The 17443-nt window shown below is 39.6% G+C and overlaps 1 protein-coding gene across 3 annotated transcripts in view; it reads right to left on the bottom strand.

Annotated features, from left to right (window-relative positions):
* LOC140495977 (uncharacterized) overlaps window positions 1–17443 on the bottom strand; it is a 41392-nt gene that overhangs the window by 15084 nt on the left and 8865 nt on the right. For all 3 annotated transcript variants that reach the window (XM_072595350.1, XM_072595348.1, XM_072595349.1), the window contains exons 2-5: window positions 11962–12093; window positions 9284–9416; window positions 7553–8507; window positions 206–342 (exon numbers count right to left, since the gene is read on the bottom strand). In XM_072595350.1, coding sequence (XP_072451451.1) covers window positions 206–342; window positions 7553–8507; window positions 9284–9416; window positions 11962–12093 — 1357 coding nt within the window. The remainder of the gene's footprint in view (window positions 1–205; window positions 343–7552; window positions 8508–9283; window positions 9417–11961; window positions 12094–17443) is intronic.

The following is a 17443-nucleotide window of genomic DNA, read 5'->3' as shown; positions in this document are numbered from 1 at the left end:
GTTTACCAGCAATTTCTCTTTGTTTTGAAAAAAAAAAGACCACTTATGCTATCCTTTTACTCCATCAAAAAGTATGAATTGCACATTGACAAAAAAATTACTTGAAACCATAAGATTTGTACTTTCTTGTCTTCAATGTCCACTTATTTCATCCCAATTTGTAATACATTTTCTAGCTCAATTGGCATACAGCCTATGTGCATACCATGTGTTGCTACATCCCCCACAATTCTGATCACACGAGACCGATACCACTGCTTGTTTTCAGGGAGCCAAGCACACACGTAGGAGTTGATCATAGGGATGGAACTCAATGTAGCAGAATTCCTTGAGCACTCAATGCTGCAATAAAAAATACAACCCAAATGTTAGTTTTGGTAATTGGCTCAGCTGGTGAGGAGGAAATGGATAGCATGGTGAGTCCACAGAACAGAATAACTATGGTCTCAAAAAAGCCATAGTTATAAGACCAATACATCAGATATTGGGATTTTGCAAGTGACAGAATCTAAGCATACTTCAGCATTTTTCATTCTCACATTGTTGGATGGTAAAATGCTATCTTTGAATTGAGGCAGGTGGCTTAGTCCATGCTGGAGAAATAACTTCTTTACCTATTTTTCATCCAATATAACAAGGTTACTAAAAACCTCAGGAATTCTGGTCATATCCATGGCCTGAAATCCAAACCAAGGACTCATTTGTCTTCTCCTGCAGACCATGCAACCTCTAACTTAGCACATTTGCTTGCAAACATATACAAAATTTCATTTGGGTTGGGAGCCAATAATTTTCTTTAAAATTAATTTAAAAGATGTGGGCATCACTGACTAAGTCAGTATTTATTGTCCATCCCTAACTGCTTGCGATGATGGTGTAGAGCAGCCTCCTTAAAACACTGTAGTCCTTGAGCTATTGGCATACTGTGTGTGCTATTAAGGAGTTCCAGGATTGATTCAATAAGTGAAGGGATGAGCAATATGGTTCCAAGTCAGGATGGTGTGTGGTTTGGAGAGAACCTGCAGCTGTGATGTCCTCACATATCAGCTGCCCTTATATTTCTAGGTGGCACAGGTCACAAGTTTGCAAAAGCTGTCGACAAGCTTTGGGGAGTTGATGCGATGCAAGTTGTACATGGTACTGACACTGCAGTGTTGATGATGGAGAGTGACTGTTGAATGTGATGGATATAGTGCCAATTAAGCAGGCTATTTTATCCTGGATAGTACTAAGCTTCTTTGAATGCTGTTGGAGCTGCACTCATCCAGACAAGTAGGAATCATTCCATCACACTCCTGACTTGCATCTTGTAGATGATAGACAAGCTTGGAGGCGTCAGGTGGATTACTCATTGCAAAATTACCAGCCTCTTATCTGCTCTTGTTACTACCATTTGTACATGGCTGGCCCAGACCAGTTTCTTGTCAATGGTAACCACCAGGAAGTTGGTAGTGGCGACTCAGCAATGATTCAGCCACTAAATGTCAAAGGGTAACAGTTAGATTCTCTCTTATTGGAGACTGCCATTGCCTGGCACTTGTGTGTCATGAATGCTATTTGAAACTCATCAGCCCAAACCTGAAAATCCTCTACATCTTGTATTTGGATATTGACTTCATGAGTATCTAAGGAGTCAACTGGTACAAAACATTATGTAATCAAAAGCTAGTATCCCAAGCTCTGAACTTATGATGGACGAAAGGGATACAGAAGCAGCTGACACTACAATAGCCTCCTTGGGGAAATATCTTATGGCTGACTTTCAACAACCACAACGATCTTCCACTATGCTAGCTATGACTGCAACCAGTGGAGTGTTTTGCCAGATTTGCTGTCAAAATCAGTTTTGCTGGGGTCTCCTTGATGTATTATTTGGTCAATTGCTGTTTTGACCTCAAAGGCAGTCACCCTCACTTCCCGAGTTTAGTTTTTTTGTCCATGGTTATTTGGTTGCAACTGAACTTCAGTATTGTTGAAAAAAAATACATTGTATCAAAGCATCTATTCTTGCACTCAGCTGGACATTTTGCAACAATATAAATTAAAGGAGAAAACAAGCATTTATACTGTAAGACAGGAGCGTGCTGATTAGTTGGCAAGTGGACTTTTGATAGATAGATGAGTTTTCATGGACAATGTACCCGTTGATGTTGATTGACAGATGACAGTTGAGACTTGTTAGATTTTAAAGCAGACATGTTGACTTTAATTAGTTCGGGCAGTGCCCTGTAAAAATGGAACAGTGAGTGGCTGTCACCTGTTTTGTTACAGGTGCAGTGTGTGGACATGTTCTGTCAGCAAATAACAGGGTACTGTGATTTAATATATAGCTACCATTACAGACAAATGTGTTATATTGAGAGCCTGATTAACAATCATAAATTTGTTTGCCATCATACATCCTGGCATATTCAGGATTATCTTGTAAATTTCGTTCAAGTGCAGAATCACATTTAATTTAGGCACTATGTTGCATGTTTTGCAAACAAGGACTAGTTGGGTCCTATACAGCCACAACATGACCTCCCAACTCCTGTACTCAATACTCCGACCAAAAAAAGAAAGCATACCAAACGCCTTCTCCACTTTCAAGGAGCTATGAACTTGCATTCCAAGGTCTCTTTGTTCAGCAATGCTCCCTAGGACCTTACCATTCAGTGTATAAGTCCTGCTAAGATTTGCTTTCCCAAAATGCAGCACCTCGCATTTACCTAAATTAAACTCCATCTGCCACTTCTCAGCCCATTGGTTCATCTGATCAAGATCCCGTTGCAATCCCCCGCGGTAACTTTCTTTGCTGTCCAGTACACCTCCAATTTTGGTGTCATCTGCAAACTTCCTAACTATACCTCTTAAGCTCACATCCAAATCATTCATATAAATGACGAAAAGTAGTGGACCTAGCACCCATCCTTTGGCACTCCAGTGGTCACAGGCCTCCAATCTGAAAAGCAACCCTCCATCTGTGTTGCACCTGTATCGTAGTAGCGGGAAACAACTAGATTCACCTTTGCTCAAAACTGTGGAGATTATCCTACCAGGGTATTCCACAGTTCAATTCCCGCCTCAGGCAACTGACGGTGTGGAGTTTGCACATTCTCCCTGTGTCTGCATGGGTTTTCTCAGGGTGCTCCAGTTTCCTCCCACAGTCCAAAGATGTGCAGATCAGGTGAATTGGCCATGCTAAATTGCCCATAGTATTAGGTGCAGGGGTATGGGTGGGTTGCGCTTCAGCGGGTCGGTGTGGACTTGTTGGGCCGATGGGCCTGTTTCCACACTAAGTAATCTATTCTAATCTAATCTAGATTGAGCACTTTTCAAGACCAAGACTGAGATTCCATGAGCTTTTTTGATATAAAATGAGAAATTATCTGATGAGAATAGGCATTATCTCCAAGGATAGCTTTGAAGTACCCCATTTCAGCAGCATGAACAAACAGCTTAAGTCCTATCTATGCGGTTACTGATAAGGTCAGTCCTACAGTGCATAGGTCTTTGGAATCCTAACATGTATACTTACTCGTGAAGGTACATTTGTGGTAAACACTATTACAGAATTCCCTAAACAACTGTTCAACAACAATGTCTGGGTAAGAGAGCTCATTTCAAATGTGAATTTAAGTGCATGATGGAGCCCATTAAGACAAATAAATTCTTACAGTCAATTGCAAATTCAATTTATCAGAAATGTGCAAGAGATAGAAGGTCCTATCACATCTCTCATGGAACCCAACATGGATTTTTTGAGATCACTGGGCCTAGTGGGGATCCCACAAAAACACTATCTATTTGGGCATACATGTTGGAAATTGAATTCAACTATGTGAGTTGCTGACTTCATAAGTTCAACAAATACTGATTCACACAATATTGGCAAATCTAGATCACCATGTTATTATGCTACATTTGCAAGTTTTGAGCAACAGATGCAGTTACAGGGGCACAATCCTTTACCTGAAATGCTCGGGACCAGCTGGTTTTCAGAATTCAGAATTTTTCAAATTTCAGAATAAGTGGCAGTTTGATGAAGTTTAAAAATCTTTCTGAAGAATAGACTTACTGTGAGTAAAATGGGTCCAGATACAAAACTGGGCCTCTACTGTAATAAGGCTATGTCAGGTTCCACGTGATCGATTGTAATAGGGACTCTCTAGGCTGGATCACAGACAGATGTTGCTGCGGCCATCAGGATGGTGTGTTGCCTCCCTGGTGCCAGGGTCAAAAATGTCCGAAAGGGTGCAAAATATTCTGAATGGGAAGAGTGACCAGCAGGACGTTGTGCATGCTTGTACCAACAACATAGATAGGAAAAGAGACGAGAGAGAGAATATAGGAAACTAGGCAGGAGGTTAAAGAGGAGATCCTTGAGGGTAGTAATATCTGGACTACTAGCGATGCCATATGAGAGTGAGAGTAGGAATAAGAAGATACAGCAGATGAATGCATGGCTGGAGAAGCTGGCGCAAGGGGAAAGGATACACATTTTGAACTATTGGGATCACCTCAGGGGTAGAAATGACTTGGATATGAGGAATGGGTTCCACCTGAATTGGAAGGGGACCAATATCCTTGCAGGGAGATTTGCCAGTGCTACTCAGGAGCCTTTAAACTACTTTTGCGGTGTTGGGGCAGGGGAGGAGGAGAGAAACAAAAGCAATAGAGAGAAAAGAGAAAAGGCTGGAGGCCAGTGCAGTACATAAGAGGAGCAAGTCGAATAGTAAAAGCAGACATGGGCTTGGCAGAGAAGGTAAATCTGATAAATTAAACTGAACTTACTTCAATGCAAGAGGCCTGACAGGTAAGGCAGATGAACTTTGCGAACAAGGGATTGGGATACAATAACTATTACAGAAACATGACTCAGGAATGTTCAGGACTGGCACATTAATGCTCCAGGGTACAGATGCTAAAGGATGGATAGAAATGGAGGCAAGAGAGGAGGGCTAGTGACGTTTCTGGTAAGGGATAACATTACAGTTGTACTTAGGGAGAATACTTCTGGAAGATATATGGGTGGAATTCAAGAATAAAAAAGGGATGGTCATATTATATATATTACAGGCCCCCCCAATTGTAAGTGGGAAATTGAGAAGCAATTATAAGGAAATTTACGAAAGGTATTGAGGAAACCCCAGGGAACTATAAACCGGTGAGCCTGACATCGGTGGTGGGCAAGTTGTTGGAGGGAATCTTGAGGAACAGGATTTACATGTATTTGGAAAGGCAAGGACTGATTAGGAACAGTCAACATAGTGTTGTGCTTCAGAAATTGTGTCTTACTAACTTGGTTGAGTTTTTTGAAGAAATAACAAAGCAAATTGATGAGGGCAGAGTGGTGGGTGTGATCCATGTGGATTCCAGTAAGGCGTTTGACAAGGTTCCACATGGTAGACTGCTTAGCAAGATTAGATCACACAGAATACATGGAGAACTGGCTATTTGGATATAGAACTAGCTCAAAGGTAGAAGACAAAGGATGGTGGTAGAGGGTTGCTTTTCAGACTGGAGGCCTGTGACCAGCAGCGTACCACAAGGATCAGTGCTGGGTATACTGCCATTTTTCCTTTGTATAAATGATTTGGAGTGAACACAGGACGTATGGTTAGTAAGTTTCCAGATGACAGTAAAATAGGAGGTGTAGTGGACAGTGAAGAAGGTTACTTCAGAGTACAATTGGATCTTGATTAGTTAGGCCACGGGCCGAGGAGTGACAAATGGAGTTTAACTTAGATAAATGTGAGGTGTTGCATTCTGGTTAGCCAAAGCAGAGTAGGACTTATACACTTAATGGTAAGGCTCTGGCAGGATGAAAGCAGCTTTTGACACGCGAGCCTTTATCATTCAGTGCATTGAGTATAAAAGAGTTGGGATGTCATATTGTGGTTGTACAGGACACTGGTCAGGGTCCTTTTAGAATATGGCATACAATTCTGGTCACCCTTCTATAGGAAGGATGTTGTTTAACTGAGAGAATGGAGAAAAGATTTACAAGAATGTGCTGGGACTGGAGGTTTTGAGTTATAGGGAGAAGGTGGGTTTTTATGCCCCGGAGGGTCAGATGCTGAAGGGTGACTGTATTGAAGTTTATAAAATCATGAGAGGGATGTTTGGTTGATGCAGATGAGTTGGGCAAAACGGTTTGTTTCCCTGCTGTATGACTGTGGCTCTATCTGTAGATTAATCTTCAAGTTGCTAAGGAGTATTCTAAAAACCAAACTAAGATTATTAGTTGGGCTTATAATGTAATGCACTTGTTTGTATTGGAAGCCACATATACAAAGGGCTCAGTTCTTTGCAGATGAAAAGAACATGTACATGCATGGTGTCTATTTCAACTCAACATAGTAGGTGACAGCTATTCAGTTGTTCATTTTTCAACACAATGCCTGGATTAGTCAATCTTTCCTCGCGATGGGGAGGTAGTGGTGTAATGGCAACGTCACTAGTGTAGTAATCCAGAATGTTCTGAAAACATATGTTCAAATCCCACCATGCAGATTTTAAGATATAAACTCAATTTTTAAAAATCTAGTCTGATGATGATCACGTAACCATTATCATCTGCTATAAAGAACCATCTAGCTCACTGATGTCTTTTTAGGGACAGAAATCCAGGTTTGGCCTACATATGACTAGACTCATTGCAACGTGGTTGACTCTTAACTGCCCTCTAGGCAATTAGGAATGCTGACCCAGCCAGCAATGCCCACATCCCATGAATGAATAATTTAAAAAAAACAGCCAAGTTTAAAATTAACAAAGCCTGAGTGTTATCTGTCAATAAGTGCATAACAGTTTAGCAAGTAACAAGAAAGGCAAATAGGTTACTGGCCTTTATATCAAAGGGAATGGAATGTTAGAGTAATCTTGCTAAAACTACACAAGGCACTGGTCAGACCACACCTTGAATTCTCTCTGAATAGGTTTGGTCTGGACTTACCACATCAACCGATCAGATATAAAATCTGTACATATTCTTTATCAACTTTACATATAACAAATTTTATTGCCCAAATTTATAATGAACATCCCTTTAATAAAGCCCTGTCATGTTGCAATTACACTATTTTAGCAATTGAAGCATTGACGTATCATCACTGAAAAGAAGGATGTCATTATGCTAAACTCTTATTAGTAGCTTTTATTATAAATTTGGATGGTTGCATTTACAATAATATCAAAAGGATAGAAGTATAATTTTAAAATGGGAACTGAATTATGCCTGGTCCCCTGACCCAATTAATTTCCTGCCTCTTGCTGTCTTCATCCAACACTCAGTGTTGACTCCATTTGTGCAATATTAGAGAGTTTACAGATATAGTAAATTTTAAATCAAATGCCAGTCCAAGATGCAGTCCTTGTTGTCGGAGGCAAGAAAAAACAATACTATTAAGTCTATGCCCCACAGTATGTGTTGTTACCAACTAAGAGTTGCTGTTGCCTCATTAACCTCTCGGCATCTTGGCAATTTGTTCTTGTGGTACTTTGCTCCCCTTTCGAAAGGGATGATTCTTTTATGGCACAAAGTAGGAAAATCCTTTCATGTACTTACTTGAATTGTCTCATCAGTTCTGGTAGATCCTTACCAACGTGCTGAATGTAGAAACAGTGTGGATCGATTGCATAACTGACCCTTATCTCCATCTCCTGCCACCGACAAAACTGGAATTCTGAGATCTCACTGGCTACAGGTGGTTCCATAACCCTTCCAAATGATGAATTTGAAAAATGACTCCGATTTAATGGTTCCAACATACAGTTTGAACTCACATATTGTTCTGGTGAAACTACACAATTTCTTGAGGTTGCCACTTGTTCAATTGCATTTGGGAAGCAGAAAGTATCATTCGGATTCAAGGGCTCTTGAGGTGAAATGGCATCAAGAGTTGAGATCAGCACTTTTCCATTACATGTCTTTTCTTTTTCAGGGCTAACCCAGCAATTAGTATCACTGTCCAATGTGGGGAATTCAAAAGTGTCCCAAACTTCCCATTCCGATCTAACAATGTATGTTTGATTAACATGCAGAGACTTGCTTTTGCTGGAAAGGATATGTGGACCTTCTTGCTTCGAGTGCAGGCTTGTGCAACTTGGATTTTCAGTAGTTAATATGTCCGCTACTGTTTCCACAATGAGTTCATTGCATAGATTTGATGATTCAATTTCTTCTGGAGGTTGGTCCACTTCTGAAAACTGACTGTTGAGAAAAGGGGAATGCCTTAGTGATTGCTCTTCCTTTTGCAATTCAGATTCTGATATTATGTCCTCACAAAATGCACCAACTACTCGGGAACTATTTGTTTTGGAAATGTCAAGCTTTGAACTACAGATGCCAGGTCCTTCATGAATATGTACACATACATTTTGTTTAACACCTGTTGGAAAATCTTCTGGAGCTAAACCATTAGTATAATTTGTAGAACTAAAAGCAGGAACTCCAAAAGGAAGAGGTTTCTCTGTTGCAGTCTGTTGTCCAGTTGCCACAATTCCTACTTGAAACAAGATGCCTGTAATGGTAGATAAGGCCTTAGTGAGGAGCAGAAAAATAACTTTAAAGAAACATCTAATCTTTGTTAAATTCAGGCATGATCTTTAAATATTTATGCCCCATCAATATGCTTTGACAATTTAAAGTACTGGAAAGTAATTTCCTTTAATTTCCTATGAGGGCTTCTGAAAAAAATTGTTTACATAGTAACTTGGTATAACTGATCTCAAACTTAAACTCTAATTACCCTGCAGAATGTGAAATGACAACCTACAGCTATCAACCAAAACCAGTAATCAAGTATGAAGAATAATTAGACTAGTATGTGCTTTGAAGTTGAATTTCCAACTTTAGTATATCAGATAAATGAATGTCTTAATTTGAGAACTTTCTGTAGTGTCACACCTCTCAAAGACTTTAGAGGTACAACGCATTAAGGCAGGTTAAGAGTAACCAAATAACAACCAATTTGCTAAAACATTAACAACTAAATCTGAAAGCACTAAAAAGGTGAGACAGTGAAAAAGAAGCAGACAGTTAAAGAATTTTCAAAGCTAATGTTGACAAACCAATGAACAACTTTTTTCAAGTATAGACTTTATCTTTGCTCAGTTAGAAATACAATATGCAACATACATTTAAACAAAATAAATAAATTTTATGAAAAATCAATTACTAGTCTCTAGATTCACATTTCTAGTGTGTACCTCCTACAAGTTTAGGAAAAAGCAAGATTTTTTTTGATGCAGATTACTATTTGAGATTTTACAGATTTAGTTCCAGATGAGGATTTACCTGCTTTAGTTTCTTGAAACATTTTGTATAATTCTTTACTTAAATTGTATAGTTGACTTAGTTGACCAAAGACAACTTCATAAATTTTGCAGAGATCTTCTTTAAAAGTAATGTTCTGAATATTCAATCTGACCTGTAAAAATATATTTTTACCAGTCAATTTTTACCAACAATTCACATTCCCATTGTACTTCTACATATAAAGCACCCTAAGGTGCTTCTTGGCAACACTGTCAAACAAAAGTGATCGAGAGTCACATAAGGAGATAAGAGAACAAGTCAAAGAGGTTAGTTTTAACCATTAGAAATCTTAAGCATGATATATGTAGAGACTCAGACAGGTTTAAGAATTTCAGGATTTAGGGTCTGAAAGCATGATCACCAAGGAGGTAAAGGAAACAAAGATGCACAAAATGCCATGCTTGCAGAATGTTGATAAAACATTGCAGCAGGAGTAGGCCAATCTTGACCCCATTCAACCTCTCAAGCCTATTCCACCATTTTAGAGATCATGATTGATCACTTAGCTTAACATTTTCCTACACTATCTCATAATTCTCGGTTTATTGATTTCTCTCAGAACATATTTTATGTCTGACCTTCCTCAGTTCTCTGGAGGAGAGAATTCCAAAGATTCACTGCCTGCAGACTAAACAACTTTTTTGTCAAATGGAACTATTGTCCTTTATTCTGAGATTGTTTTCTCTGAATCTATATCACCTAAAAATTATAGAAATTAAGGCCAAATCTTCTCAATCTCTCCTCATAGCTCAGTCCCATCATTTATTCTGGTGCACTGACACTGTCCTCCCTCTCTATGGTACATAGATCCTTCATTAGATAAGCTATTGTAGTGCTTAGGAAATGTTCCCTGTGAAGATCACTGTATAATCTGGAAAGTAAAAATATATTTTGCAATTCCCTAAAGTCAAAGAAACATGGAATGAGCATAATAGCTTCCTTCTCTTTACGCTTATGTTTTCATTATATTCTAATGCCTGATCATAAACTCCATGTCACCTGTTTACAGCCATTTAGAATATTCTATGTATTCACATTTTAAGTTTCAAAAGATAATTAAGTACAATTAAGCATCTACATCAGTGTTTAACTTTGACTGGATACGCTGCACAACTGCTAAAATCACAAATATGTAGACCTAGAAAAAAGGAATATTTCCTATTCAATCTATCAAATCTGCTTCACTGTTCAATACGATCATGACTGATCATTCTACTCAATACCCTGTTCCCACTTTCTCCTCATACCCTTTGATTCATTTAGCCCCAAAAACCAGAATATCTAACTCTTTGAAAACAGTGTTGATTAGATTAGATTTCCTACAGTGTGGAAACAGGCCCTTCGGCCCAACAAGTCCACATCGACCCTCCAAAGAGTAACCCATCCAGACCCATTTCCCTCTGACTAATTAATGCACCTAATACTATGGGCAATTTAGCATTACCAATTCACCTGACCTGCACATCTTTGGATTGTGGGAGGAAACCGGAGCACCCGGAGCAGACACGGGGAGAATGTGCAAACTCCACATAGACAGTTGCCCAAGGCTGGAATTGAACCTGGGACCCTGGTGCTGTGAGGCAGCAGTGCTAACCACTGTGCCACAATGTTGTGGCCTCAAATACCTTCCCTAGCAGAGAATTATATTTGTATCCTAGGGAACATGTAACTATTTCTATCCTATAGTATTCTGAACTACTGGGATGTTAAGACGGAGCTGCTTTCAAAATAAAACAAAACCAGCAGAGAATGGAGGATTTTGCATATAACAATTAAGAGTATGGCTTGTACACAACATATTGACCATATTATTACTAGGACATTAACTTGATTGAGTCTGTGGAAGTATGCCAAAACTGCACTCAAACTGTGTAAAATCTATGCGCTATTAATCCTCGTCAGGCACAGATTAAAGACTACAAGAATCTAGGACTAAGTAGTAAAGACAGTATGTTCCTATCTGCGCTTTTTCTCTATGACATGTAGTGGATTACAAAGAAAAGTTTCTTTGATACTCTGGGAGTACTTACACAAAAATATCATTGTAGATATAGGACGGGGGAGAGATCTACCATGAAACCAATAAGTGGTAAGCCTTGACAACATCCTAACAGAGACGATCATGGTGCAGATGTCAACTAAACTACATAATATCAAGAGAAATTATCAGCAAGCTCCTGATATTACAGTTTATCTGTTTTTAGAAGAGTTGGGCATCAAGCACATAAATAGAAATTGCAGGGCAAATAAAACAAGCTTATGAACCAGGCTAAGTGTGCAAGTTTACATTTCTCTATTTTCATTAATCAAATAATATAGGTCATGCAAATAGACAGTGAGAATTTATTTGTGCTACTTTGTGTTGAGATTTAAAACCACTAGGAAGAAAAGTAAATTATCTTTACTGATAATTGTGCCTGTCTTAAAATGGGAAGACTTGGAACCTATTAACTGGGAACATAAACCTGATGCAAAAACAAACTCAAAAATCATGTTTGTCCATTTTCATTTGAATGTAAAGGAATTACTGCAATGCGGTATCTTGAAAATATAAAGATATTAATATTACAAACAAATAAAAAGATTTACTGCTGTAAAAAATCAAAACATTCCATTCCTTGGGAATACATGCTTGATTAAACATTACAGTAACGTACCCATTCAACGAGTGGCCTCAGCTCTTTGCTAATGGCCTTCTGGTAATTTTCAATCATCATCAGCTGGTAGTACAGATACCGTTTCATTTTTTCTATTGTAGGAGCATGCTTCTGTTCCATATGCACATTTTGCTAGTAAAATAAAGTGTTGAAAATACATGGCATTATGCATACTTTTAAAACTGTACATATATATTCAAAAATCTAAAACCCTGCCTGCACATACCACCTTCCATGTAGCATAACATCAAGTTTCACAGGAATGCTGACTATATTAGACATTGAACTTCACAAAGAAACATTCCACCAAACGACCAACAGCGTGGTCAGAGGTAAGATTTAAAGAGGCAGAGAGGCCGAGCAAAGGAATTTCAGTGCTGTAGGTCCAGGCAGTTGAAGGAGGAGAAAGTGAGGACTGCAGATGCTGGAGATCAGAGATGAAAATGGTGTTGCTGGAAAAGGTCAGGAAGAAGGGCTTATGCCCGAAACGTCGATTCTCCTGCTCCTTTGATGCTGCCTGACCTGCTGCGCTTTTCCAGCAACACATTTTTCAGGCAGTTGAAGGCACAATCATGTTAGAGGGAACAAAAATCAGAAATATCAAAGTAGCCAGAATTGGTGGAAGCCAAAAGAACCCCAAATGTTGTAACCTCCTGCAGTCCTACAACATTAGGGAAAGATCAGGCTATTAAAATCTGAACAAAAGCAGAGGCTTTTATAATCAAGGTATTGCCAGTCCAAAGACAACATAGGCGAGCAAGTACAAGGATGATGAGGTAAATGAGGCTTTGGCAGAAACTTCAATTTATGGAGGATTGGAAGTTGGTCAGGACAGCATTTTGTCAGTCAATTTTAGAGGGGACGAGGGTTTCAGTAACTGATGAGCTAAGGAAGGGCAAACACAAGAGAAGTTATATAACGTAAATAGGAAAGGGAATGGAGAAGCAATGAGAAACTACAATAACCATGTGCTTTAAAATTTAGCCAATTACTCAAAATATTTGTGCCTAATGTTTCATTACAAAGATTGAATAATTTGATCCTAGTTTCTTATTTCAAATTTGTAACTGCAGTTTAAAAAATGAACAAAGACTTTTCAGATGGCAGGACAGACAACTTTATCTTGGTGGTGAAATCTTATCTTCATTCACTGAAGCATGGTATACATATTCCAGCAAGGTCATGTTCTGCTGTTAGTACGAAAGTCATCCTTTATTAACTGTATGGCATAGTAGTAAGAAATTACCTGCCAAAGATGTGTACAAGAGACATCCACTTGACCAAAGAGGGGAAGGCTTATTAACCTCATTTGCATCATTCTACAGAACAGTCTTAGGAAACACTGCAAAAACGGCTGGCTTGCGAGATGAAACCATCTTCAGATCAACATGGGTAGAGGATACTCGAGGACTCATTAGCTTGATCATAGGTAACAAACACTGATAGCAATGGAGAGGAGGTACTTCACTTTCCACCTAACATGGATGTTTCGCAGAAACTTTCTTACCTCCCTCCTTTTTTCCAGAGATACAATTCAAGCATACCTGATAGTGTTTTCATAGTTCAAGAAGTCCTGCAAGACCTTTCAAAGAAATGTAATGGTCTCAAACTGTAATACATCGGAAAAAGAACCTGTAGCAGCAATGAATTAAAAGGGGTTGCAGAAGGCAAAATTGCTTTCTTTTAATCTTCAATAAGCTGCAACTGAAGATGATATTTCTGAAATGTCATCCAGGGAAAATATATGGGTTGAAATTAAAAATAAAAAAGGAATGATCACCTTAATGGGATTGTTCCATAGACTGCACCCCCCCACCTGCCCATTAATCAGAGGGAAATTGAGGAACAAATAAATAGAAAGATCTCATATATATGTAAAAATAAGAAGGTTCTAATAGTAGGTGATTTTAATTTTCCAAATGTCGACTGGGACTACAACAGTATTATGAGTTTGGATGGTGAAGAATTTGTTAAACGGTGTTCAAGAAAAATTTCTTTATCAATATATCTGATCAGGAGTACCCTAGAACTCTGTGGGAAGCTAGAGAAGTGATTGCTGGGCCTCTTGCTGAGATATTTGTATCATCGATATTCACGGGTGAGGTGCCGGAACACTGGAGGTTGGCTAATGAGGTGTCACTGCTTAAGAAGGGTGGTAAGGATAAGCCAGGGAACTACAGACCAGTGAGACTGATGTCGGTGGTGGGCAAGTTGTTGGAAGGAATCCTGAGGGACAGGATGTACATGTATTTGGAAAGGCAAGAACTGATTAGGGATAGTCAACATGGCTTTGTGCGGGGGAAATCATGTCTCACAACCTTGATTGAGTTTTCTGAGGAAGTAACAAAGAGGATTGGTGAGCGCAGAGCAGTAGATGTGATCTATTTGGACTTCAGTAAGGCGTTCGACAAGGTTCCCATGGGAGACTGATTAGCAAGGTTAGATCTCATGGAATACAGGGAGAACTGGCCACTTGGATACAGAACTGGCTTAAAGGTAGAAGACAGAGGGTGGTGGTGCAGGGTTGTTTTTCAGACTGGAGGCCTATGACCAGTGGAATGCCACAAGGATCGGTGCTGAGTCCTCTACTTTTTGTCATTTACATAAATGATTTGGATGTGAGCATAAGAGGTTCAGTTAGTAAGTTTGCAGATGACACCAAAATTGGAGGTGAAGTAGACAGCAAAGAGGATACCTCAGATTAAAAAAGGATCTTGACTAGATGGGCCAATGGCTGAGAAGTGGCATGTGGAGTTTAATTCAGATAAATGAGAGGTGCTGCATTTTGGAAAAGCAAATCTTAGCAGGACTTAAACACTTAATGGTAAGGTCCCAGGGAGTGTTGCTGAACAAAGACACCTTGGAGTGCAGGTTCGTAGTTCCTTGAAAGTGGAGTTGCAGGTAGATAAGATAGTGAAGGCGGCATTTGGTATGCTTTCTTTTATTGGTCAAAGTATTGAGTACGGAAGTTGGGAGGTCATGCTGCGGCTGTACAGGACATTGGTTAGGCAACTGTTGGAATATTACGTACAATTCTGGTCTCTTTCCTATTGGAAAGATGTTGTGAAACTCGAAAGGGTTCAGAAAAGATTTACAAAGACGCTGCCAGGGTTGGAGGATTTGAACTATAGGGAGAGGCTGAACAGGTTGGGGCTATTTTCCTTGAAGTGTCAGAGGCTGAGGGGTGACCCTATAGAGGTTTACAAAATTATGAGGGCATGGATAGGGTAAATAGGCAAAGTCTTTTCCCTGGGGTCGGGGAGTCCAGAACTAGAGGGCATAGGTTTAGGGTGAGAGGGGAAAGATATAAGAGACCTAAGGGGGAACTTTTTCACACAAAGGGTGGTACATGTATGGAATGAGCTGCCAGAGGAAGTGATGGAGACTGGTACAACTGCAACATTTAAGTGGCATTTGGATGGGTATATGAATAGGAAGGGTTTGGAGGGATATGGGCCAGGTGCTGGCAGGTGGGACTAGATTGGGTTGGGATATCTGGTTGGCATGGACGGGTTGGACCGAAGGGTCTGTTTCCATGCTGTACATCTCCACGACTCTACATAAACATTCCTACTAGAGAGAAAGCGCTAGCAGAACACTTTGGATCCAGTGATCATAATTCTATTTGTTTTGAAATAGTTAAGCCTTCCATAAAATTGAAGCTTTTAATTGGAGTAAGACAAATTTTAATGGCATAAGACAAGAACTTTCAAAAATTGACTGAAGTATTACATGTAAAGGGACTGGAGTCATTATGTTCTTGTTATAGAGAAAGGTGAGACTTGTACGATTAGAGAACAATGAATGATTAAAGATTTTAGTCAAGAATCATGTTAGTTATATACAACGGTGTTCAAATGAATCTCTGGAACAGTATAAAGAGTGGACGAGAATTTTTAAGAGGGAGATCAGGAAGGCAAAGATAGGATGCGCGATAGCTTTGGCAAATAAAGTTAAGGATAATCCAGAGATTCTACAAGTACATTAAGAGCAAAAGAACAAGGGAAAGTAGAAACCTTTAAAGATCAAAGTGGTCATCTTTGTGTTGAACCTCAGGAGATGGGAGAGATATTAGATGAATATTTTGCATCAATTTTACGGTGGAGAAAAATATGGAGGTTTGAGAACTCGGGGAAATATTGATGTTTTGAAAACAGTTCACATTCTAGAAGAGGAGGTGCTGGAGGTCTTAGAAAATATAAATGTGGGTAAATCTCTGGGACCTGATCTAATGTATTCCAGGACATTGTAGGAAATTAGGGAGGTAATTGCAGGGCCTCTTGCAAAAATATCTATATCATCTATAATTACAGCTGAGGTTCTGGAGAACAAAAGAGTGGGTAACGTTGTGCCACTGTTTAAGAGGAGATGAGAGGAGAAGCCGAGAAAGTAAAGACCTGAGACTCTGACTTTGATGGCAGGTACGTTATAAGAGGTTATTTTGAAAGAAAAGATTCATATGCATTTGGAGAGGTGAAGAATGATTATGGATGGTCAATATGGTTTTATGCAAGAGAAAACATGTGTTAGTGAGTTTTTTGAGGAAGCTACCAGGAAGGGTGAAGAGGTAAGAGTGGTAGATATTGTGTACATGGACTTAAGAGTCAGAGCGATGTACCAGCATGGAATCAGACCCGTCGGTCCAAATCGTCCATGCCGACCAGATATCTCAACCCAATCTAGTCCCACCTGCCAGCACCCGACCCATATCCCTCCAAACCCTTCCTATTCATATACCCATCCAAATACCTCAAATGTTGCAATTTGCCAGACTCCACCACTTCCTCTGGCAGCTCATTCCATATACGTACCACCATCTGTGGGAAAAAGTTGCCCCTTAGATCTCTTTTATATCTTTCCCTTCTCACCCTAAACCTATGCCTTCTAGTTCCGGACTCCCCAGCGCCATGGAAAAGACTTTGCCTATTTACCCTATCCATGCTCCTCATAGTTTTGTAAACCTCTATAAAGTCACCCCTCAGGCTCCGACGCTCCAGGGAAAACAGCCCCAGCCTGTTCAACCTCTCCGTATAGCTTAAATCCTCAAACCCTGGCAACATCCTTGTAAATCTTTTCTGAACCCTTTCAGGTTTCACAACATCTTTCCAATAGGAAGGAGACCAGAATTGGATGCAATATTCCAACAGTGGCCTAACTAATGTCCTGTACAGCTGCAACATGACCTCCCAACTCCAGCACTCAGTACTCTGACCAATGAAAAAAAGCACACTAAACACCTTCTTCACTATCTTATCTACCTGTAACTCCACTTTCAAGGACCTATGAACCTGCACTCCAAGATCTTTGTTCAGCAACACTCCCTAGGACCTTACCATTAAGTGTATTAGTTCTGCTAAGATTTGTTTTCCCAAAATGCAGTACCTCGCATTTATCTGAATTAAACTCCACCTGCCACTTCTCAGCTGTTGGCCCATCTGGTCAAGATCCTTTTGTAATCTGAGGTATCCTTCTTCACTGTCCA

This window comes from Chiloscyllium punctatum, chromosome 25 (assembly GCF_047496795.1).
Source record: "Chiloscyllium punctatum isolate Juve2018m chromosome 25, sChiPun1.3, whole genome shotgun sequence".
NCBI classification, from domain to species: domain Eukaryota; kingdom Metazoa; phylum Chordata; class Chondrichthyes; order Orectolobiformes; family Hemiscylliidae; genus Chiloscyllium; species Chiloscyllium punctatum.
The sequence above is the reverse complement of the archived record's forward strand: the minus strand, read 5'-3'. Positions and strand labels throughout refer to the sequence as shown.